Below are 24,904 nucleotides of genomic sequence, written 5' to 3' on the forward strand. Positions count from 1 at the left end.
ATTAATTTCCAAATTTCCAATCCCACAGGTTGTCGAATAGACAGTTGTGGGGATCACTCGTTCGCATTCTTTTGAAAATTTATATTGATGTTCATGTTGATTTATTTTTTTCGTTATACAATAAAACTACATACATATTATCTTAATTTACATCCATTTTGATAGAAAAAAAATTATTCAGGTTTTACTCTCAAATCCGATTAATTATGACCTAAGTAATTGACGGTGGTTTAAAGAAACAGAAGTAACAAAATAAGGGAACTCTACCAAAGCTTCATCAATGGCCGATTCTGGTCCAGGCAGCTTCTTGACGCAGGCCAATGCCATACTTAGGAAAAACTTAACATATCAGGTTCGGCGTTTTTGTTTCCGCTACTAAAGTTAAGTCCATAATTACATATACATGCACATATGAGTTTATGTTTTTCTTTGGGGGGGGGTGTTTTGCAGAAGCGCAACATATGGAGCAACGTTCGGCTCATCATGATCCCTTTCTACCTCTGCGTGGTTTTAGTTGGCATTCAAGCTCTGTTTGATTCACAGGTCAATAACTCACTCGATAACCAATGTGGTTGTAAATGCATTCACAAAACCGGAGACGAAAAATGCCAAATGGTCTGTGGTGTAGAATATTCTACTCGTGATCAAGGAATCTTTTGTGCCGTCCCAAATCCACAACCATGGCCTCCTTTGATTCTTATTACGCTTCCTCGGTATAGTGTTGTCGATGCCAATCTCACTGATGTATCATGCAGGCAAAGAAACAATTGCCCTGTAACTATACTTCTCACTGGGAATAATCAATCTCTTGGCGGAAGTATGTATGCTTCTCTTTCTTTTAGTCTTGTTAAAGCATATTCAAAATTGATACAACTCATAATATTCAAGCTTTCTCCAGTTTTTGTCTAGAAATCTTCTCAGAATTTCTTTTGCAATGAACCACTCTGACCCCTTGTTTAGTTTAGCTGATAATGTATTGGTAAGTTCTCTTGGTCTGTTGATATTTTGTCTTTGTCTTCTTTTTTTACTTTTAGCTGCTGTTTTCAGGCTACAACATATAAAGGAAGTCCCACCAATTATCTTGATGCAGGGATTGTCTCAGATCGTTTCTTATACAACCTTCAACCTCGGTGCACTCAAAACTCCAATTTTTCATTCTCAGTTGGACAACCACCTCTCAATTTTACCAAAGGTAAAAAAAAATTATATGGTGAAATCATATCTCCCTACATATGCATGTATTTCTAGTTTGTTAAGAAGAATTTAATGTCCTTTCTCAAAGTTATCATCTGAAGAAATACTAATTAAGTTGATTGACTATGTTTTTGTTTCGTGGAAACAAGAGATGAGATGCGTTCAAGGGTTGAACCTTTGGAGAAATAGCTCCAGAGAAGTTAATAATGAGATTTTCAAAGGTTATCAGAAAGGAAATCCTGCAGGGATGATAAATGAGATTGTTGCAGGTTCTTATACTGTATTTGTCATTTATCTGTAACGTTTGATTAGTATGCATATGAAATTTTCTGAATGTTTTTTAATGCTTTGATTTGCCTTAGCATATGATCTCTTGGACACAAATGGGACTAACTTCAATGTGAATATCTGGTATAACGCAACGTACCTGGATGATTCAGGAAATAGACCTCACAAATTGCTCCGAGTTCCCCGCTTAGTTAGTTTGGTAAGAAACTAAGTGATACACTCAACAGCATCCTTGTGTTCACCATTTTCTTGATTGAACAGATTCTAAGACTCTACAAAACTGCAGCTGTGAAATGCTTATCTTCAGTATTTGCGAGGCCCGCGGACGAGGATAGTTTTTGAGTTTGTCAAAGAAATGCCTAAACGAGAAACTAAACTACGTTTAGACATCGCTTCTTTGATTGGTGCAGTTTTCTTCACATGGGTTATTCTTCTTCTGTTTCCTGTAAGCTCATTTTAAGTTGACTGCTTCAGGCTCTTACAATATGATCATCTGTAAACCTTGGAAGCAATTTGTCAAATTTCTTTCTCAAAAGGTTATCAAACTCGCCAACGAGTTAGTGGCTAAAATTATTTAAATATCTAGTAGGGATCTATGGCATGGGTTCAATCTACTCTAATAAACATTAAAATAGTTTGGATCTCGTGTTAGAATATGTAAGAACCTTCGGATCCAGAACATCTAAATTCATAACTAGAACAGACGGCACAAAACAATTCCAAGAACAATTATCTCTTTATTAAGAATCACTGAAACAATCTTTTACAAAAACTTGTCAAATCCGAATTACTCAACGCCACACACGGCTTGACACGGATCAATTCTTAATCTACCCTTATGAGGAACCAACCCCTGTTGATCACCTCTACAAATCACTCACTGTCTGAAACCCCAAAGCTGCTGCTGTGTTTCTGTGAGAATTACAACGTCAAAAGCTCTAACCCTAATTCTAGGAAAAAGCCACAATATATATTAAATAATATTTTCCTATTATCTAATATAATATTTCCTATATTTTAGCATCACCAAATCTTCCAATTTGTGATCTAATCACGCTCCTTTAATGCATATTTCGTCAACCAAGTATGTAGAAATATTTCATATCATCACATCTTGATGTTTCCTTTTTATTCTTCGAAGCGTGTGTCACACACCATCCTGTGTGTGTAACACAAGTACACGAACCAAAACTCCACCACTGCAACAGCTTCTCAAGCTCCAAGTTCTTGAGCTTACATTCTCCCCCTTTTCACTGAGTTTTACAACTCAAGCCTAAGAACAATATGCATCATATATACCACCAAAGTACTAACTTAAACTCCCCCTGAATTAAGTATCATCTCCTCCTGCTTGAGTGAAAAACTCTTTGAACAACTTCATGATACTTGTGGGACCATCAAAAATTCTCAGTACCTTCTAGGCCATCGAACTGGTTCTTCAAACTCAGTATATTGATCACCCATTCGATTGTATGACACACTAGTATGCTCGTGTGACACACCTTTCGTAAACTTAGGATACAGATCCTTCTTAGCTATCCAAACATGTCCATATCTTTTAGGCTCCACATAACAAAAGTTCATCCTCCAAGCTCGCTCAGTCTGGTTTCTCCTAGAATAACAGAAAGCAACAGTATGTCCGGTCTTACCACAAAAGAGACAGCCATTCATTCGCTTAGCAACAATTTTTCTGTCTTGTATCTTTGGAACCACAGTCTTTGCTTGAGTTTCATCCTTTCGTTCAGCTGAAACAACTGGGATTGAGCATTTTACAAACTTTATTCCTTCATTTTTGTCAACCTCTTGTGAAGTCGTCCCTTTATAACCCAAACCCCAACTGATTTTTGGAGACTGCCCAATTGACAAGATATGATCCAGACTTGCTGATCCAGTGTTCAACATTCTCACTTTCTTGTAGTTCTCAGCAAGTTGTTTTTCCAGAAGCTGACTCTTCTCAAGTTCTTGATTCAACAGTTGTTTCATCTGATGAAACTTTATTTCAGACTCTTGTTGAACTTGATTCTGCTCTGCAATAACTCTCTTAAGAGACTGAAGTTCGTCTTCATTATCATCCCCTCTCACCCTACACTTTGATTCACCCTTCGCATCAGTCCGTTCCATCTCTAGGGTGTTGACTTGATCTTTCAAGACAGCTTTATCCTTGATGAGCTGTAGGTTTTCGTGACTGAGTTCTGCAAATTTACCAAAGAGAACCTTATACTCGGCTAGAAAATCTGCATCTATATCACTTTCTGTATCACTGTGTGACGCATCTGAATTGGTGTGTGACACACCCGACATACGAATTTCACCTTTAGTGATGTCTTTTTCAGATCCTATAACTCCATGAAGAGACACGAAATTGAGAGCATCTTCTTTTCTCTCTGGTACTTTATCACTGCAACTTCTCTTCATCTTCATCTTCATCTTTTTGGTGTTCACACAATCTGATTTTATGTGCCCATAACCATTACATCCATTACTCTTGAATGATGGACAATCTGTTTTGACATGCCCAATACCATGACAATTAAAACACACCACTGCCTGCCATTTATGTCTTTCTTCTTCTCTAGGCAGTCTGTTGCTGGACATCTTATTCAAAAGATTCATGGTTTCTTCAAGTTTCTGAATCACCAAGTGAATAGATTCTTCAAGCTTCTTAGTTCTCTGGATGTCTTCTTCAACTGTAATTCGAGAGTCTTGAGCAGGCTTTAAACACTTAGATTCCAATTCCATCTCCTCAGCCTTTAATATCCCTACTACCTCGGCGAACTTCAATTCATCAGTGTTCATCGTCAATGTTATCGTTGCTTTATGTGCTGCAAACTTAGTAGGCAAATATCGCAAAAACTTCTTCACCAATTTTGCATCTTCATATTTTTTACCTAAAACTTGTGCTTCATTGGCTATGGAGCTGAGCTTTGCACTGAAATCTCCTATCTTCTCATCATCCCTCATCTTTATGTCTTCAAACTGTGATGCAAGCAAGTCCAATCTTATCCTCCTAACATTCGCAGTACCCTCGAAAGCATTTTGTAGTATATCCCAAGCCTCCTTAGCTGATTCACATCCCTGTATAAGCTCAAAATTGTTTTCCATCTACAGAACTGAAGATTGTATCCAGTGCTCTTGCATTAAACCTTGAAAGCTTTTTCTCTGTTGCTGTCCACTTTGTCTTCAGTTTAGGTATCTTCAAACCATCTTCTTGCATCACAAACGGTTCTTCCCATCCAGTTTGAATAACTGTCCAGATATCTTCATCAGCCCCACGTAAGTTTGCTCTCATTCTTACTTTCCAATACCCATAGTTCACATCATTCAGCAGCAACATATTTTGTGCCAAAATCGCCATATTCTCTTCTCAGGATCTCACCTTGGTTCGAAGAACTCTCTTTCGTTTAGGTGTCCCGTTCTGATACCAATTGTAAGTTCGAGATACAGCGAGAACAGACGGCACAAAATAACTCCAAGAACAATTATCTCTTTATTAAGAATCACTGAAACAATCTTTTACAAAGACTTGTCAAATCCGAATTACTCAACGCCACACACGGTTTGACACGGATCAATTCTTAATCTACCCTTATGAGGAACCAACCCCTGTTGATCACCTCTACAAATCACTCACTGTCTGAAACCCCAAAACTGCTGCTGTGTTTCTGTGAGAATTACAACGTCAAAAGCTCTAACCCTAATTCTAGGAAAAAGTCACAATATATATTAAATAATATTTTCCTATTATCTAATATAATATTTCCTATATTTTAGCATCACCAAATCTTCCAATTTGTGATCTAATCACGCTCCTTTAATACATATTTCGTCAACCAAGTATGTAGAAATATTCCATATCATCAAATCTTGATGTTTCCTTTTTATTCTTCGAAGCGTGTGTCACACACCATCCTGTGTGTGTAACGCAAGTACACAAACCAAAATTCCACCACTGCAACAGCTTCTCAAGTTGCAAGTTCTTGAGCTTACATTCTTATATGCAGGTGATCTTGACCTCACTAGTGTATGAGAAGCAGCAGCGTCTAAGAATTATAATGAGAATGCACGGGCTAGCAGATGGTCCATATTGGATGATTTCCTACGCCTATTTTCTCGCCATATCCACTCTATACGTAATATGCCTAATGATATTTGGGTCAGCAATAGGTACTGAATCATTTCCTTATTTATTATAGACAGGTGCCCGTCCAACATTTTCAACTATTTTTTGATGCCCTATGCTCACTTCAAATTTTGTGTCTTTTTATTCAGTAAAATTATTTGTGCCCTATATATAACAAAAGTTTCACCTAAATTGTGATGTCCTGAGAGCATCTCCAACTTCGCTACATAATTTACTACAAAATAAAGTGGAAAATATAGTCATGAACAAATAAAAAAACATTACTCTATATATGTATTAATGCCTTTTTTATTTGTTCATGACTGTTTTTTTTCACTTTATTTTGCAGTAAATTATGCAGTGGGGTTGAAGATGATCTAAATGGTCGGTTTCTTTTGTCTATCTTCGGGACCTTCTATAATTTATAGAACAATTATTTTTTCTTGCAGGGCTGAAGTTCTTTCTGCTAAATGACTACAGCCTCCATTTTGTTTTTTATTTTCTCTACATAAATCTGCAAATCTCCATTGCCTTTCTAGCTTCCTCAGTATTTTCAAATGTTGAGACAGCATCAGGTACTAAAATCAGACCTTTTTAGAAATTTACTAAAGAACATGTTGGTGATAAAAAGGAACACATTCTGTTGTAGTTGTTGCATACATATACGTGTTTGGATCTGGGTTATTTGGCTGGTTTCTCTTCCAGTTTCTTATGGAAGAGTTATCTTTTCCCATTATGCTATCAAGATCACTTATTTTCTCTTCCAGTTTCACTTTTTGTGTGTGGTTATTCTTACTATTAACCGCAATGCTAATATAGTCTTCAATTTCTGTTACCAGGACACTGAATTTTTGTCATGGAGCTGTATCCTGGTTTCTCGTTATTCCGCGGGTTGTATGAGTTCTCTCAGTATGCTTTTCAGGGGAACTTGACTGGGAGGTGTGGAATGAAGTGGAAAGATATTAGTGATAGTTCAATGAATGAAGTTTTCTACATCATTATAGTTGAATGGTTTTTCTTACTCATTTCAGCATACTATATCGATAAGATGTCTTCATCAGAAAAAGGGATTTTTTTCTACTTGAAAAACCCTTTCGATAAATTTCGTTCTCCACGAAGGCCTAGTTGGCAAAATCAGGTTTCTGTAGAAATGGATAAACTAGATGTCATTCAGGAGGTATTTTTCAGAAGTCACAACATACTCCATGTTGTTTGGTTCTCTAGTTGTTTCTGATTAAAAACTTTTTTTTCAACCAGAGTGAAAAAGTTGAGAAACTGATGCGTGAGCAAAGCACAAGCCATGCGATTGTATGTGACAAAATGTAGAAGGTGTATCCAGGCAGGGATGGAAACCCGCCCAAAATGGCGGTTCAAGGGTTATCTCTGGCTGTTCCTTCGGGAGAGTGCTTTGGTATGTTAGGCCCCAATGGTGCCGGGAAGACCTCATTCATCAACATGGTCAGTAGTACCCCAAATGGAATAATCTTTTAAGCTTAGCATCTGCCTAGAATAACAGAGTTTAGTATTGTATTTTTGTGGTCAGATGACTGGGCTTGTGAAACCGACATCAGGGTCAGCGTTTGTTAAACGGTTGGACATATGCACAGATATGGACAGAGTATACACCAGCATGGGTGTGTGTCCACAACACGAGTAATTCTTAAAAATATTTTTATTATGTTACAGAAAATTCAAATTGTTGTTTTATCATGCCCTTATTGTCTACTGTAAACCAGCTTACTCTGGGAAACACTGTCAGGAAGGGAGCATCTTCTCTTCTATGGGAGACTTAAGAATCTCAAAGGCTCTGATCTAGACCAAGTATGTTATTGTTGGAATTGTGTGAGCCCATGTCCAACTCTTTATTATCCGATTAGTACGATATTGTCCACTTTGGGCCTAATAGGCAAGCCCGCATGGATTTACTTTTGGTTTCCATCTCAAAAGGCCTCGTACTAATTAGAGTTGGACTTCTCTTTATATATTAGACACTCCTTGTCTAATTATCCAATGTGAGACTTAGTTTGATATCTCACATTCTCCCCCTCAAACTAAGGATCACATTCATCTCCCGTCCCATAACTGATTTTCAGGATCGTCTTGACTTGATCTATGCCACACACACCTCTCATCATTCCTAACTCATAGGATCACTACAAGAAAACAAGGATATTGTGACAAAATTTTCCGTCACAATAGATAAGAATTCGTAACAATATTGATATTGTTACGTTTTTGTTACCAAATTTTAATGGTTACAATACATGTGTCACAAATGTCCTGGAGTAACAAAAATGTCACAATTTCTTGTGACTAATATTTTTGTAACAAATTGTCACCCATTGTGACGTTGTATTTTGGTAACAGAACTGTTACAATTTCTTACTCATCAAATTGTCTCAAACCGTCTTAATTTGTGACCGTTTTAATGTGACAACTATGTCATATATAGTGACAGATCTATTGTCACAAAATGTCTCTAATATAGACGACACTATAGTCCTTTTTCCGTCACAAATTCTGACATTATATATCGTCCCAAACCGTCATTTTTCATGACTAATTTAAAGTCTTAATATTGTAACCTATTATAACCAAAACATTAGTCACAAAACGTAATAATCAGTGACTAAATATAGATATTTATCCGTCTTAAATACATACTATAAATGTGTTACAAAACTGTTGTATTTTGTAACATTCATTATGTTACTAATTTGTCACTTTTTGTTACGAAAACAATGTCACAAACTATGACCGTAACTAGTAACATCTCGGTTTCAATCGGTTACAATTTTATACGCATATTTTTATTTTATCATTTAAATCTGTCACATTTTTTATTATTAAATATTCGGCACAGTTGATATTAGAGATTAAAATGCAAATCAAATATCAGATTTGCAAATAATAATATGTAAATAAATTTCTCATAAAACTGAATTGTTTTTATTTAAATATTAAATAAGCATAAAACAACAACTGGTTTACTAAATAAACTGAAATTTCAAATGTAAACAAACTAAAACCAAATGAAAACCAAACTAGAAAACCAAGCTAGAAACACCAAACTGAAAGAAAACACGACAGATGCTCTTGGAGAGGCAACAGTGAAACAACTTCATGCGAGTGGGCTTGCATCTGTTGGAGTCAACACATTTTCACCAAAAGCAGTCTTCAATATCTTCTCCATTGCTTCAATCCTATTCTGAAACTGAACTTTCTCTTCATTACTCTTTTGCAACTCTGACTCAAGCTCTTTGACTCGGTGAGTTAAAGTACCATCATCTTCAACAGCTTGTGGTGAACCTGAAGAACCATCTAGTGGCATACAAACTCCACTTTGAAGTGACCCAAGTCCAAACACACGACCTTGTTTTGTAATTCCAGCAACCTAACCAAAAAAAAAAAACAGTTCCATAAACACATTAAACACACGTTTTAAAGCTATGCATAGAAACATAAAGAAAATGCAAATTTAAAAAGTGACAGAGATTTACCTTTACATAGATTTCATTTCTTTCCTCCACAGTAAGAGAATCCATCAGAACCTCTCCATTAGAAGGCTCAACCTGTGACAATCGTTCCTGCACATATTCATCATATTTCTCCGCAATTAAGCGTGCCTTTTCATCACCATATGAGCCATCTGATTTCTGGTGTGTTTTCTTCAACACAGCAATGAAGGAAGAGTCTTCATTATTTGCTATCTATACAAACAAACCAGTAACGTAAGCAATGAAAACTTTCATTTTTAAAAGTAAAAGTAAATGCTAAGTAAACTAATATTACCAGATTATCTTGAACTTTGGCATAGGAACGTGAGCCTGATCTATGGCTGTGTGGACCTAAACCATCACGATCAAACAATCGAGCTGCACGAGCTTTCTCACTTTTTTCTTTGGCTTTTGGTGTCTTCCAGTAGTCTGACATTTCTCGCCAGTATTCTGAAAGAATCCAATCAGGTTTTTCTCCATTGGATTTTGCAAGGCTCACCATTCCTTTGAGGCGAGTGGCAGCTAGCTTATCAAAGTTAGCTTTCACTAGAGCCTCAATAGATACATGCCACTCATACTTAGTCTACAATCAAAACCATGTGCACAGAGTTATTAAATAAAAAATCAGAAAATGGGACAACCATGAACTACTAAATAAGTTCATGAAAAATAAAAATCTTAAATGTGAAGCAAGTAAATATCTATTGGAAGTGTAACATTGATGGAAAACAAACCTTAAATGTTGAATACCAAGCATCTTTGTAAAACTGTGGTACTTTTCTCCAGCTGTACCATGGTCCTTTAAAACACCCTTCAATAATTTTCCTAACACGGGTTGATATTTCAGTGTTGTTCTTGAACCTGTTACAAATATAATTAGGTTTGTTATATATAGACCATGTTAAATTAGAGAAGAGTAGTACAGAAATGTCACAATACCATTTAGCACCATTCCTTCTCGAAGGATGAAGCACTCGAAAATCTCGTTCAACAGGTACGACTTCTTCTCTTGGTTCAATTGGTTGGGAATTTGCAGCAGCTCCTTCCCTCTGTCTCTGGAGACCAACGGATTGAAGAGATGATCTTCCAAACAATTGACCGCCTAACATCATTGGTGAACGCATCTATGATTGTACAAAAGAAATGACATAAAAATATGCATTGGACAAGTATTAGATTGTATTAGATCAGGACATAACAAATGATTCACAAAAACACTTATTTGATTGGGACTTAACGATATAGAATTAACCGCAAACAAGAAAAAGAAACAAAGAGATTTGAGACCTTGACGGCTTTGACTCAGTTTGAGATGTACTTTAGGTTCTTAGGTTTTTAACGTGAGAAGAGGTAACTAATATACTTCCTTTATATATTAGTAAGACATTAGGGTATATATCTCAATATTCTTACCATTTTTTATGGGATTTTCCCGGTTCCTACTTAATTTTTAGGTTTTGCCGCTAAAAATAAAAATCTAAGTATCTCCATAACACTTAAAAGGAAATCAAAGCGCCAAAGTAAGACGCCATTATTTATGCTTTGCCGCTCCAAAACAAAAATCAAGATCTTCAATAAATGATTTTAAGCAACACCGTATTGCATAGCGTTGGAAACTTTCTAGCTACCATATTACTAATGCATAACACTAACGCAGTTTGAAAAATGATCTAGAGCAAGAAATAAGTATTTAAGATAACTGAGAAAATCTAAGACAACATAGCAGAGATGCACCAAACGGTTCAAAAAATCATGAGACACAACACACATACTTGGTTTTGAGTTACGACTTACAATTTTGAAGAGGAAACTGTGTTGTTGTTCTTGTGCTCTCCTAATTTGATTAAGCGAGTCCAGTGTCGACATCAGTGAAACAAAGGTTTAGGGTATTGAGCTCCAAGATTAATTTTTGAAAAATAAATAATTTTTAATTTTAATTTTATTATTTTACAATTTAAGAGTTGTTGTTAGAATATCAAAGTTTGAAGTTTGTGTTTAGAATTTAGAGGTATTGAATTAATTAAGATTTGAGATTATTTTTAAAAAATATTAATTTTGTGTTTCAACTTTAGATTTTAAGTTAAATTTAAGATTTGATGTTAAAATATTAGAGTTAAATGTTTTTATTTAGAGGTTAGAGGTTGTATTTAAAATATTAGTTTTAGGGTTTTAGATTTTAGATTTCATCATCTTTTGAGGTAAATAAAATAGTGAGTGGGAAATTGAAACAGGGGCGAGAGGAAAAATCTCAAATCTATGCATAGCGTGTAGTTATTTTTCCGCTTTAGTTATACATAGAGTTTCAAAACTAAAAGTGCTATGTATACTATGTTCGAAAACTGTTTTAGAGAGATTAAAATCGGACTAATTTAACATTGCGTTTGCATATTCGCAAACGCTATCTAAAAGTAAGAGGTATGTCAGTCATAGCATAACCGAAAAAACGCTATCCCGGCTTAGTCTGCTATTCAAACCCATTTTTCTTGTAGTGACGATCAAATCACTTCTTTACGAGGGCAAGGATAGGATATGATAACGCAGTGGAGATGTGGTTTAGCACACTGTGACTGACAAGTGTTTCTTAATTTATCCTTGACATCTTGAACAAGACGAGAGACTATGCCATCAAACGAGCCGCTTGCGTAGTTGTCCCGAAACTAGTTATTGTAACGTAATTACTATATTTTAAAGTCACAACTTACAACATTTTTTATGTCATTGTTTCGTAGCTATTTGTGATAAATATTTAGTCCTTTTATCGTCATAAACGGCGACACAAGAGTCCGTCACATGTTTGTCATATTGGTAACAGTAAATTTAGTCGCAATTTTGTCACGGCAATTGTTACATTTATTTTCGTCTTATATATGTCACTGATTGTGACAAAATTTTGTCACATAAAAATCAGTCCCTATATTGTGACGAAGAAGCTACTTTTTTGTAACGTAAAATAAGAGTAACAAAATAGTCTCTATTATGTCACAAATATGTGACTGAAATTTTCAGTCTCAAAAAATTGTAACAATATCCCCTTTTTTTTGTAGTGGATATACCCGTTCATCACTCGAAGGGTATTTAGGTCTTCATGCATATTTCTCATTAACCGCTCTGATACCAATTGTTGGAATTGTGTGAGCCCATGTCCAACTCTTTATTATCCGATTAGTACGATATTGTCCACTTTGGGCCTAATAGGCAAGCCCGCATGGATTTACTTTTGGTTTCCATCCCAAAAGGTCTCGTACTAATTAAAGTTAGACTTCTCTTTATATATTAGACACTCCTTGTTTAATTATCCAATGTGGGACTTAGTTTGATATCTCACAGTTATCAATATGTTTAAGTCCAAAAGTATCAAAGCCTAAATGATTGATATTCATCATATTAGGCTGTAGAAGAGTCTCTTAAAAATGTAAACCTATTGCGCGGAGGAGTTGCTGAAAAACCTGCTGGAAAATACAGCGGAGGTATGAAAAGACGGCTGATTGTAGCCATTTCACTTATAGGGAGTCCTAAGGTATGCATTTGGTTTACTTAAATGGTGTCTTAAGTTTACAAGCCGTAACAGTTCTATTTATTTATTTATTTTCTTATAAAAAGGTGGTGTACATGGATGAGCCTAGCACAGGACTTGATCCAGCTTCAAGAATGAACCTGTGGACAGTCATCAAACGCGCAAAAACAAACACAGCGATAATCCTCACGACTCATTCAATGGAAGAGGCAGAGTTTCTATGTGACCGTTTGGGGATATTTGTAGATGGGAGGTTACAATGCATAGGAAACCCAAAAGAGCTAAAGGGAAGGTACGGTGGATCTTATGTGTTAACTATGACAACAGCACCAGAACATGAGAAAGATGTAGAGATGTTGGTTCGAGATGTTTCTCCAAACGCCAAGAAGCTATATCATATCGCTGGGACACAGAAGTTTGAGATCCCAAAAGAAGAAGTTCGGATCTCACAAGTGTTTCAAGCGGTGGAGAAGGCGAAGCGCAGTTTCAAGGTGTTTGCTTGGGGACTTGCCGACACAACTCACTACAAGAAAACACGCAGATACTGAGGAACTTTTTCCTCAGTACGTTGTCGGAATAACAGTATTCCGACGACATACCGAGGAAAAAGGTCCTCGAAAAAAACTCCTCGAAATTTCATTTTCCCTCGAAATTTCCTCGAAATTTTCTGACTGAATTTAGAGGAACAGTAATTCCGAAGAAATTGTGAGGACGAGGGTTCGTCACAAAAGTCCTCAAAATTTTCCTACGGACGTGGTCGTCGAAATATTCTGAGGGAACCCTTTCCTCAGAATTTTCAAAAAAATAAATAAATAAAAAATATTAATTTTTTAATGAAATTCGAAAATATAAAATATAAAATAAAAATTGAAATTAAAATATATTAGATAATATTATTCAAAATTGTACAAAATAAAATATATTAAAAATTAGTTTTAATAAATAAAAATTTTAAAAATCCAAAAATAGTTTTTAATCACAAAAATATAAATATATAAAAAAATAGTTTAATAATTACTATATATAGTTTTTAGTATACATGATTTATACATATATATATATATATATATATATATATATATATATATATTTATATTTATATTTATAAAAAATTACAAATCGTTTATAAATATAGAAAAAGGTTTTTAAATATTTTAAAAATTTATAAAAAACGTTTTATTATTACTGTAAACTTTAAAAAACGTTTTAATATATATAAAAATAGTTTAATAATTACAAAAATAATTTAAATATATAAAAAAGAGGTTAAATATATAAAAAATAGTTTAGTAATTACAAAAAACGTATTAAAAAATCATATACACATTTTTAAAAATCAAAAAACGTTTTAAAAAATCAAAAAACGTTTTAAAACATGAAAAACGTTTTGAATTTTAACCAAAACACAAAATAAATCGAAAAAAAAATAAAACAACAATTTCATTATTACAAAAAAAGTTTTAATATATATAAAATAGTTTAATAATTACAAAAATAGTTTTAATATATAAAAATAGTTTAATAAGTACAAAATAGTTTTAATATATAAAAATAGTTTTAAAAAATCAAAAAACGTTTTATAAATTCAAAAACGTTTTAAAAAATCATATACACATTTTTAAAAATAAAAAAAACGTTTTAAAAAATCATATACACATTTTTAAAAATCAAAAAACGTTTTAAAACATGAAAAACATTTTGAATTTTACCCAAAACACAAAAGAACTAAAAAAATATATAACAACAATCCAAACAACAATCCAAACTTGAAAATCCTAAGCTATCCATTCAATCCTAGAATTTCCTTCCTAACAACCTAAATTTCGAGATCTAACATCCAAAGAATCGATCTATGAAGAGAGGAAGAGAAGAGAGATGAACTTACATGATAGGAAGAGAGGAGAGGAAGAGAGGAGAGGAAGAGAGGGGATTTGCCGCGCAGAGGAAGAGAGAAGAGGAAGGAGGCCGCGCAAGAGAGGAGAGGAAGAGAGGAGAGGCAGAGAGAAATGGGGAAGAGAAGAACGTAAAACCTAATTTATGAGACGTCCGACGGACAGTGTCCGTCGGAATTTCCTCACAAAATTTAATAAGGTTCCTCGAAATTTCCTCGAAATCTTCTAATCTAATTTTCGCGAAACGTTTGGCGGCTAGGATTGCCGGGTTAATGAAAAATATTCCGAGGAAATCAGGTTCCTCGAAATTTCCTCACAATATTGTGAGGAAATTCCGAGGAAACAGAGTTTGGGTTTTGAAAACATCGATTTTTTTCCTCTATGTCATTTCTTATACAAATGTAATTCATACTAATGAGGTTTCTTTGTATAGATGATCATAAACAATGAAATAACACAATTACAAAAATAATTGTAAGTATTTAAAACTTACAATTATTTTTTAATTGTGTTATTTCATTGTTTATGATCATCTATACAAAGAAACCTCATTAGTATGAATTACATTTGTATAAGAAATGACATAGAGGAAAAAAACGATGTTTTCAAAACCCCAAACCCTGTTTCCTCGAAATTTCCTCACAATATTGTGAGGAAATTTCGAGGAAACAGGGTTTGAAAGCAGGTTCCTCGAAATTTCCTCACAATATTGTGAGGAAATTTCGAGGAAACAGGGTTTGGGGTTTTGAAACCATCGATTTTTTTCTTCTATGTCATTTCTTATACAAATGTAATTCATACTAATGAGGTTTCTTTGTATAGATGATCATAAACAATGAAATAACACAATTACAAAAATAATTGTAAGTATTCCCTTTAACGTTTATTAAAATGTATAAGTGTTTCTCTTATCTTGTGTGGTTTCCGTTCAATCCGCAAAACATTATTTTCGGTTTAAAACACTAAAATTTGACTTCATAATCTGCCTAAGACACTTAATGAAGGTTATATACGTGTTATTCAATCCGTAAAACGTTGTTTTCGGTTTAAAACCCCTTATTCCTCGATATTCCCTCGGAATATTGTGAGGGAATTTCGAGGAAATACCGAAAATCATTTGTTTCGTCGAAATTTCCTCGAAATATTTCGAGGGTATTTCGACGAACAAGGGGTTTTAAATCAAACCCCTCAACCGTGAAAGGACATTCCGAGGAAATTTCGAGGAAATCCTATTGTCCCTCGGTATTCCCTCAAAAAATACTGAGGAAATGTGTCTTCCTCGCAATTTCCTCGAAATTTTTCGAGGAAATGTGTCTTCCTCGCAATTTCCTCGAAATTTTTCGAGGAAATACCGAGGAAACCACATTTCTTGGTTTCCTCGGTATTTCCTCGATTTTTCGTCAGAAAATTCCGAGAAACTCATTTTCCTTCGGTATGTCCCTCAGAATACCGATGTTTTCTTGACTATCGAAGATGTCTTCATTAAGGTTGCTACAAATGGTCAGGCCTTTAATGTCTTCTCTTGAAAATATTCTGTTCAACGTCAGTAAATTTTCTCGTTTGCTGAAATGGGCTTGTAGAGAGGTTTGGAAATATTCATGTATACTATTGGAATTTTGGCTGCATCTTTGTAAAGGAATAGCTGGCAACTAAATATCGAGGAAATGTCAAAATGCTATTGAATAATTAAAAGACTGTTTCGTAACAGAGACATTCATTTCTAGTCTTTTTATCAGATCGTGCGTTGCTTCTTGTCCAAGTATGTTCCACACAGGAAATTTGTTTGAATTTGAGCAAAAAATAATAATAATTTAAATGGTAATAATAACCAAGTTACCCCGACATTTACGTGAGACAATTAAAAAAGACTAGTTGCACATGGATTATGTCTGAGATGACGCCATTTACCTTATTACTAGGTGATTTTCCCGTGCTCATGCACGGATATAAATATTTATAAAATAAATATATTATAATAACTGATCGTTATATACTTTAATTTTAAATTAAATTAATAAATTTATGCATAATTATTATTAATAATATTACAACACTTTAATTAGACATATGATTTTAGATATGTCATATTTAGTCGATTTTTTTACAGTCGATTAAATTATTATTTAGGTATATTGGATTGCATTTATTTCTCTGAATTCAACTAAAATATTTTTATTCCAAATATATTAAAATTTTGATTAATTTTCTTGTTTGCATTTAAGTTGGTTGTTGTCTTCCTTATATTTAACATAATCTATTATTTTAGATATAAGGTTGATTAGTCGAGTCACTCATATTGTGAGTATATTGAGTTACATATATTCTTTCAAATTCAAATTGAAATATAATTATCTTTTCTTGTTTACGTGGTCGGACTAATAAAATTAAGTATCCAGACTCCGTTTAGCAAAAATCCAATTGAAAATTAATATATATATATATATATATATATATATATATATATAATTATGTTAAATAAAATTAATTTTATTCATCGTTTAAATGTGCATGTATGATCATAATATTTAACAAATTACATGTTCATTTTTAAAAAAAATATATATATTAGATAATAAAACGATGATCAATAGGAAGTTATGTAAGTGATACAGTTTTGGAAACTCATGAACACCTATCAATATTTACAATAATTAAAATATTTTATAATATCTAAATAATTTTATTTAATAGATTTATTGAAAAGTAAACTAAAATTTATTTTCTATAATCTAAAAATGAGAATTCATATTTACTTTGGTATTATGATTATAGATATATTAAACTCCACAAACATTAAAACATAAAATTTAAAGCAATTTAATATTAGGAAAACATATAATTGTAATAATGAAAAATAAAATATATCTACCTCGTTAAAGTATATAGTGTTATGTTATTTAAAATATTTTATAACTATTTGATCAAAAGATGTTTATTGTTAAAATGATAGTCTTTTATAATAACACTTAAAATAAGCAGTAAAAAATTGTGATTGTATTTGAGAAATCATATTACATAAGTAAAATATATTTTATAGATATTTTGCTGTAATTGAAAGATATTATAGTCAACTAAAAATATGAAAAAAACATTTCAATAATACTAATTATAAACAAATTTTAGTCAATTAAACATATATCAGTTTATGTTACTTAATTATTTTATGTAATCATCAAAAAATTAGATAGATATATCAAAGTATTTATATTAATTTGAAAATAAATATTTTGTATTGTTTAAAATTATGTTTTAAAATAAATAATATTTCTTTTTCTAATATCAAAATTATCTTTCTTAAATTAGTTTTTATGAATAACATTATATACAAATATATATATTTCATCTACGAAACAATAGATATAAAGTAAGTATTTTATTACTTCAAAAGTATAGTTTATGTTATTTAATAATATTTTTAAAATAGAATATTACTATCTTGTGAAATTTCCTTTTTAATGAAATTATACTATATATACATATATATTTTCGTTTTTAAATTTGATTTTTAAAATTTATAAATGTTTCCTTTTTTAGTATATATGTTATATGAAATTTTTTAAAAAGGAAACTACATAAAAACAATAATAGTATTTAAATGTAATATTTTTAATTCATTAAGAATATCAATGTAATCAACCATCGTGAGAGTTAACGTGAGCACGACACATAGGAAACTGACTTCTCAAATAATATTATAGAGATATTAATAAAATAAAAGTAATAATTGAAACTCTTCTTCCTCCTCTTGCACTAGTTAAGGAATCTAAGGGTCGAGGGATCACTACTTGGAAGCTTCCCTACATTGAAGTTTTCGCGATGGTCGCTTTCTTGATTTCGTTGACCAAAAGAAATAGAATAAACAAAAATAATGAGAATCCTATTTTTTAACCTAACAATTAAACAAGGAATAAGAGTAAGATAAAAGAAACAGGCAAGGAGAAGAAGGTTCGGTAAGTCTTCTTCCTTCACCAATGGCGGATCCTGGTACTGCCAGTTTCTTGACAAGAGCCAATGCCTTGCTTCGGAAAAACTTAACCTATCAGGTATCCGTTTTACTTTAGGTCTTACGGAATCCAAATTATACTCTCTCTTTAGAGAAGTTTCCGATAGTTTTAAGTCAACTTTGTGTCTGTATATGTATTTGTGTAGAAACGGAACATATGGAGCAACGTTCGGCTTATCATGATTCCTTTCTTCCTCTGTCTAATTCTAGTGGCCTTTCAAATCCTGTTCGATACAGTGGTTAACAACTCTGATGATAACCGTTGTGGTTGTCAATGTATTCTCACCAATCAAAATGGCAATTGCTTAAACAAGACTTGCGGTATAGAATTTTCGACTTCGGATCAAGCATTCTTTTGCTCCATGTCTAGTCCTCCAAGATGGCCTCCGTTGTTACAAGTCCCGCGTCCTGAAAGCCGTGCTGTTAATGCTACTTTCCTTCCGGACATGGGCCTACCTGATGAAACTTGTAGAAGAAAAGGAACTTGTCCTGTTACCATACTTTTTACTGGGAATAACCATTCCCTTGGAGCAAGTATGTATGCCTCGCTTCCTCTTTGGGCCTGGTCTATATTTATTATTCTCTGGAACTAATAATCTTCATGTGTTTTCTCTAGGTTTATTAAGGAATCTGCTACCTAGTTCTGTTACAGTGAACACCTCTGATCCCTTGCAGGGTTTAGCCTATAATGTTTTGGTCAGTTCTCTGTTGGAATCCTGTTTGCTTCCACTATGAAGTGAATACATTTGTGTCTTAGCTCTTCTTTTTTGGACATCATTTTATCAGGGTACTGAGATAGAGTCAGAGCTCACCAATTATCTTGATCCAGGGATTTCGTCAAATCTTTCAATCTACAATATCCAATCTAGTTGCAATTCAAACGCTACGTTTCCGTTGCTCTCATTTGGAGACGAACCTCTCAATTTTCAGAGAGGTATTAAGTTTCCGATACTGAAATGTTAAATATAGGGGTGTTCAATCCGGATATCGGTTCGGTTTCGGTTCGGTTTTTTCGGTTTTTCGGTATTTCGGTTAGTAAAATACAACTACCATTCTAAATCCATATTTACATCGGTTCGGTTCGGTTTATATACTGTCGGTTTTCGGTTTATTCGGTTTTATACCAAAAAACATAATTCTTTATTTTGTGATCATATTATATGAATTTTAGAGTCATGTTGTCAACAGAGTCATTTATTAAAAAATATTATATGTTTATATAAAAGAACAAAAAATAAAAAATGTTTATACCATCTAATAAAATAATCAAATCTAGAATTAAAATCAAAGCTCAAAATTTTGAATAAAAATAAACTAAAAACAAAACAGAAGCACGAAACACTAAAGAAAAATTTTCTACTCTTCCATATTTAGCGTTCATCAAATTCATGTTTCTTCGATTGAACACGAATCTCTGTCCATTTATAGATTAAAAAAAGTTGTGAAGAATTTCTACTAATTGTTGTCCATCAAATTTATAATCTTTATTTCAATTTAGTCAATGCTAAAATAAAGCAAAAAGATCAAAAAGAAGACTAAAAAATAAGAAGCATCGGTTGCAATGAATTGTTATTTAATTATACTTCAAATGTTTTACAAATCATGACTTCTTTATTACTGTAAAAAATATGGTAATAGTTATTAGCAAACAAATTAACTTATGATTTTCATATGTCGTTATAAAATATATACATATTTACATGTTTCTATTTTTGATCGGTTTTATTCGGTTTATTCGGTTTTATCGGTTATATACCAAACCATATCCAAATCCTACGGTTTTTAGAAAATTACATCCATTCGGTTTGTATGGTATATTCCAAATCCAAACCATATTGTCTATTTCGGTTCGGTTCGGTTCGGTACGGTTCGGTTTTGCCATATTGAACAGCCCTAGTTAAATATGTTCATTAACTTTGGTTATATTGTAGTAACAGCTAAAAATCAAGCCGGCTTAGAAACTAATGCTCTATAAAGTGACTAATTACTTCCCAATTATTGAACATTGGATGTTATCGAATAGCTCTTAATGTCATTTACTCATTTAGTACCAAATTTATTAAGCATACTATTTTCTATGTGGGGAGACGATTAACTTAATGGTTTGTGTTAAACAGAGCTTACATGTGCTCAAGGATTGAATCTCTGGCGAAATAACTCCAGAGAGGTCAATGATGTGTTATTCAAAGGTTATCGGAAAGGAAATTTCGAGGGGAAAACAAATGAGATTGCTGCAGGTTGTTGTTCAGCTTTTCTGTCATCCTTACAGCGTACTTGAGATTTCTGACTCTTCCTGTCTGTTTTCTTGTTTCCTTAGCATACGATCTTTTGAACACGGATAGGAACAACTTCAATGTGCACATCTGGTACAATTCAACATACAACAACAGCACAGATGATAGGCCTTTAAGGTTGCTTCGAGTTCCTGGCTTGGTCAATTTGGTAAGAAGAAATTAAACATGTACTCAAGAAAATAAATATATAATATTTTCCACGTGCTTGCTTTGCCAAACTGCAGGTGTCAAATGCTTACCTTCATTTTCTGCAAGGCCCTGGAACAAAAATGTTGTTCGAATATGTCAAAGAAGTGCCTAAACTAGAAAGTAGACTTCGTCTAGACATCGCGTCTCTTATTGGACCTCTTTTCTTCACTTGGGTTATTCTTCTTCTGTTCCCAGTAAGTTTGCTTTTAATAGACAACGTACTTTAGGCTTTCTTCAACGAATATCCACCTTAATGTATACTATGCTTCATATGTTGGAAAAACAAAAATTCTGCTCTCCCTAAGATTTATGAGGCTTGAAACAATTACTGTTTCAAAACTGGATAATCATCCATGCATATATATTTTGGATGGTTAAACACTTAAATTTTGGGGGTCAAAACGATTGTTTCATTCCGTTGTCCCCAGGACTGGCCCCGAATATATCCATCATATAAGATATGCACTTTAAAACTTAGAGCCATTGTCTTGTCTATGCAGGTGATCTTGTCGTCATTGGTGTATGAGAAACAAGAGCATCTAAGAATCATAATGAAAATGCATGGGCTAGGAGATGGTCCTTATTGGATGATTACCTATGCTTACTTCCTTTCCATATCCATGCTGTACTTTATATGCCTGATAATATTTGGGTCAGCAATAGGTAATGCTTTATGAATGTTTTTATAATATAGAATATGCTATATGAATTCTCTTTATATTTTATGTAGAAAACTTTCTACTCTCTAGGCTTATGATGCTGGTTCCTTTCAGGACTCAATTTCTTTCGGCTTAATGACTATAGCATCCAGTTCACTTTCTATTTTCTTTATGTAAACCTGCAAATTGCACTTTGCTCTCTAGTTTCTTCAATATTTTCAAAGGTCAAGACATCAACAGGTAACAAAGTACAAGACCCTAATTGTTAAATTTGTTCAAGAACATGGAGTAAAGTAATTAATGGGCTTCCTCTTATGTCTAACTTACAGTTGTTTCGTACATATACGTGTTTTTATCTGGACTTGTGGGCACGTTTCTACTCCAGTTTCTTATTGAAGACTCATCGTTTTCTAGTAAGTTACTAAGCTTAACTTACAAGAACGTTATTTACAACACTCGTTTATGTGTTTGTCTCACTGTTGACAACGATTGATTCTCATTTATAATTTTCCAGGAGGCTGGATTATTGTCCTGGAGTTATTTCCCCCTTTCTCCTTATACCGTGGACTGTATGAATTTGGAGAATTTGCTTTCCGGGGAAACTTGAGAGGGGGTGATGGGATGAAGTGGAAAGATTTTAGTGATAGTGCAATGGATGAATTGTTCATCATCATTATTGTTGAGTGGTTTCTAGCACTCATTGCAGCATACTATATCGATAAGATTGTTTCATCAGGAAAAGATCCGTTGTTCTTCTTTAAAAGCCTTCTCAAGAAATCACCTTCTATGAGAAGGCCTAGTTTGCAGAGGCAAGGCTCCAAAGTTGTTGTTGAAATGGAAAAACCAGATGTCAATCAAGAGGTATAATAAATGGATTCACCTTATATTCCATTTTCTTGATTATTCAGGCTCTGAGATAAAGAAAATAATTGTGTAAATCAGATAGAAAAAGTCGAGCAGTTGATGCTTGAGCCGAGCACAAGCCATGCGATTGTTTGTGACAACCTGAAGAAGGTGTATCCAAGTAGGGATGGGAACCCGCCGAAGTTGGCAGTGCGTGGGCTATCCCTCGCTGTACCTTCAGGAGAATGCTTTGGCATGTTGGGACCTAACGGTGCTGGCAAATCATCTTTCATCAATGTGGTTAGTACCAAAATGGGAAAAATCTTTTCTGATTTTGTTAAGTTTAGCTTATAGTATCACAGAAGTGTATATATTTTGTAGCCATAGTAATATGTACTGTCTTTTCCTGACAAGATGACTGGGCTCCTGAAACCAACATCCGGAACAGCGCTTATTCGAGGTTTGGATATATGCAATGATATGGACAGAGTATACACCAGTATGGGCGTCTGCCCGCAGCATGAGTAATTTTTTTTTTTTTTTTTTTGCAGCATGAGTAATTGAATTCTTAACTTTCACTTCATTTTGTTCTTCCTCAAGAAATGGCAAAAGAACACATAAGCAGTTTCTCATTGTTCCACTATAGAGGAAATAGTTATTTTATGCTCCCATATTATCTCATGTTTATCAGTTTGCTATGGGAGACGCTGACAGGAAGAGAGCATCTGCTGTTTTATGGGAGACTTAAGAATCTCAGAGGCTCTGAGCTCAAACAAGTATGTTATCGATCTTTACTTCTAGAGATTCTTCCTTACTACAAAAGTTATTAAAATGTCAACTTCAGGGGTGATCTATTGAGCACTCGTTGTTATTTTCCTTTCATTAGGCTGTAGAAGAGTCTCTTAAGAGTGTCAACCTTTTCCACGGGGGAGTTGCTGATAAACCTGCTGGGAAATACAGCGGAGGTATGAAAAGGCGGCTGAGCGTTGCCATTTCGCTTATCGGAAATCCTAAGGTAAACCATTATTTGTAACCAAAGCTTTTAGGAGTAGTACACCTAGAGTGTTAACTTCAACAACCTTGTCCTAAAAATGTTTGTATCCCTTTGAAGGTGGTTTACATGGATGAGCCAAGCACAGGACTTGATCCAGCCTCAAGAAAGAATCTATGGACTGTCATCAAGCGTGCAAAACAAAACACTGCCATCATCCTCACAACCCACTCAATGGAAGAAGCAGAATTTCTTTGTGACCGACTTGGGATTTTCGTAGACGGAAGCTTGCAATGCATAGGCAACCCAAAAGAGCTGAAAGGAAGGTATGGTGGATCTTACGTGTTTACAATGACAACATCTTCAGAACACGAGGGAAACGTGGAGAAGCTGATTCAAGATGTCTCCCCAAGCGCCAAGAAGATATATCACATCGCAGGGACCCAGAAGTTTGAGCTCCCAAAGGAAGAGGTTCGGATCTCAGAGGTGTTTGAGGCGGTTGAGAAGGCTAAGAGCAACTTTACGGTCTTTGCTTGGGGACTCGCAGACACAACTCTTGAAGATGTCTTCATCAAGGTTGCTAGAACGGGTCAAGCTTTTAATGTCTTCTCTTGATTGGGGGTGATTCATAAAACGTCAATATTTGTTTGTGCATTTAAAAATTGCTACTTTATGATTTTGTGTATAATTTATCAGAAAATATCTATCTTATTAAAACAAAAATATTGTGTTGGACCTAATATTTATTTTGTAAGTTTTTTAAATTAAACACATTTTTTACTTTATAGTTAAACCAACATTAAATTCATTTCTTTATAATATTATTCATGTTTCGAAACAATATATTCATTTCTTTATACTACTATTCATATTTCCAAACAACACTGTAAGACTATCTCCTTGTGATAAAAAAAAAACTATTTCTAATTTATTTTGCTATTTTTTCCTCTATAATAGAGGAATTCCATAATAGAGATGTGAGTTGCTCCAATATATTTTTTAAAATAGAGATTTCTAAAATATATAGCAAAATATAGAGGAATGCTATTTCTTCCTCAATAAATAAAGTAGGGTGGACATTTCGGTTTAGTTTCGGGTTCGGTTTGGGTTTGGTTTGGTTTGGGTTCGGTTTGGTTTGGATAATTTGGGTTTTATAAAACTCAAACCAATTAAAACCAAAGTAGCTTTGGTTTGGGTTCGGTTTGGATTTAATTCGGTTTGGTTCAGTTTGGTTTGGTTTAGATTTAGTTCGGTTTACATTATTATGGTCTAATTTGGTTCGGTGTAGTTCGGGTTGGTTATAAAATATGAAGGCATCAGTTTTATACTTTTATTAAAAAATAATCAATTCATAAACGATAGAGTGAGAATATAAAAACTTATGCTACATGATTTTATATATAATAGTATTATTTCAATC

At 33.6% G+C, this 24,904-nt stretch overlaps 2 protein-coding genes and 1 pseudogene across 2 annotated transcripts; 2 read left to right on the plus strand and 1 right to left on the minus strand.

Moving 5' to 3' along the window:
* The first annotated feature begins 280 nt into the window (after positions 1-280).
* On the plus strand, positions 281-16,160 carry LOC108809207 (ABC transporter A family member 3-like; annotated as a pseudogene).
* LOC108833392 (uncharacterized) lies at positions 8,538-10,972 on the minus strand. Its single transcript, XM_057005833.1, has 6 exons — positions 10,894-10,972; positions 10,039-10,223; positions 9,834-9,960; positions 9,395-9,682; positions 9,103-9,312; positions 8,538-8,996 (listed from the first exon to the last, which is right to left on the minus strand). The coding sequence occupies exons 1-6, from the start codon at positions 10,963-10,965 to the stop codon at positions 8,724-8,726; spliced, it is 1,155 nt and encodes a 384-aa protein (XP_056861813.1). The 5' UTR covers positions 10,966-10,972; the 3' UTR covers positions 8,538-8,723.
* A 2,132-nt stretch (positions 16,161-18,292) lies between the features above and the next one.
* LOC108809204 (ABC transporter A family member 7) lies at positions 18,293-24,226 on the plus strand. The gene is made up of 16 exons (XM_018581344.2): positions 18,293-18,548; positions 18,655-19,042; positions 19,125-19,204; positions 19,295-19,442; positions 20,626-20,745; positions 20,826-20,950; positions 21,027-21,185; positions 21,492-21,654; positions 21,765-21,890; positions 21,980-22,063; positions 22,165-22,511; positions 22,593-22,793; positions 22,908-23,017; positions 23,185-23,269; positions 23,380-23,508; positions 23,605-24,226. The coding sequence occupies exons 1-16, from the start codon at positions 18,477-18,479 to the stop codon at positions 24,097-24,099; spliced, it is 2,832 nt and encodes a 943-aa protein (XP_018436846.1). The 5' UTR covers positions 18,293-18,476; the 3' UTR covers positions 24,100-24,226.
* Positions 24,227-24,904: the final 678 nt, after the last annotated feature.

This window comes from Raphanus sativus, chromosome 3 (genome assembly GCF_000801105.2).
Source record: "Raphanus sativus cultivar WK10039 chromosome 3, ASM80110v3, whole genome shotgun sequence".
Taxonomy (NCBI): domain Eukaryota; kingdom Viridiplantae; phylum Streptophyta; class Magnoliopsida; order Brassicales; family Brassicaceae; genus Raphanus; species Raphanus sativus.

What these genes read in the sequence shown, in the direction of transcription:
- LOC108809204 (XM_018581344.2), top strand. Translation starts at nt 18,477, where the DNA reads ATGGCGGATCCTGGTACTGCCAGTTTCTTGACAAGAGCCAATGCCTTG. An exon ending in TAACCATTCCCTTGGAGCAA is followed by an intron (nt 19,043 to 19,124) that starts GTATGTATGCCT and finishes TGTTTTCTCTAG; the next exon opens with GTTTATTAAGGAATCTGCTA. An exon ending in AACCAGATGTCAATCAAGAG is followed by an intron (nt 22,512 to 22,592) that starts GTATAATAAATG and finishes TGTGTAAATCAG; the next exon opens with ATAGAAAAAGTCGAGCAGTT.
- LOC108833392 (XM_057005833.1), bottom strand. Translation starts at nt 10,965, where the DNA reads ATGTCGACACTGGACTCGCTTAATCAAATTAGGAGAGCACAAGAACAA. An exon ending in AGAAGGAATGGTGCTAAATG is followed by an intron (nt 9,961 to 10,038) that starts GTATTGTGACAT and finishes TATTTGTAACAG; the next exon opens with GTTCAAGAACAACACTGAAA. An exon ending in GAAATGAAATCTATGTAAAG is followed by an intron (nt 8,997 to 9,102) that starts GTAAATCTCTGT and finishes TTTTTTGGTTAG; the next exon opens with GTTGCTGGAATTACAAAACA.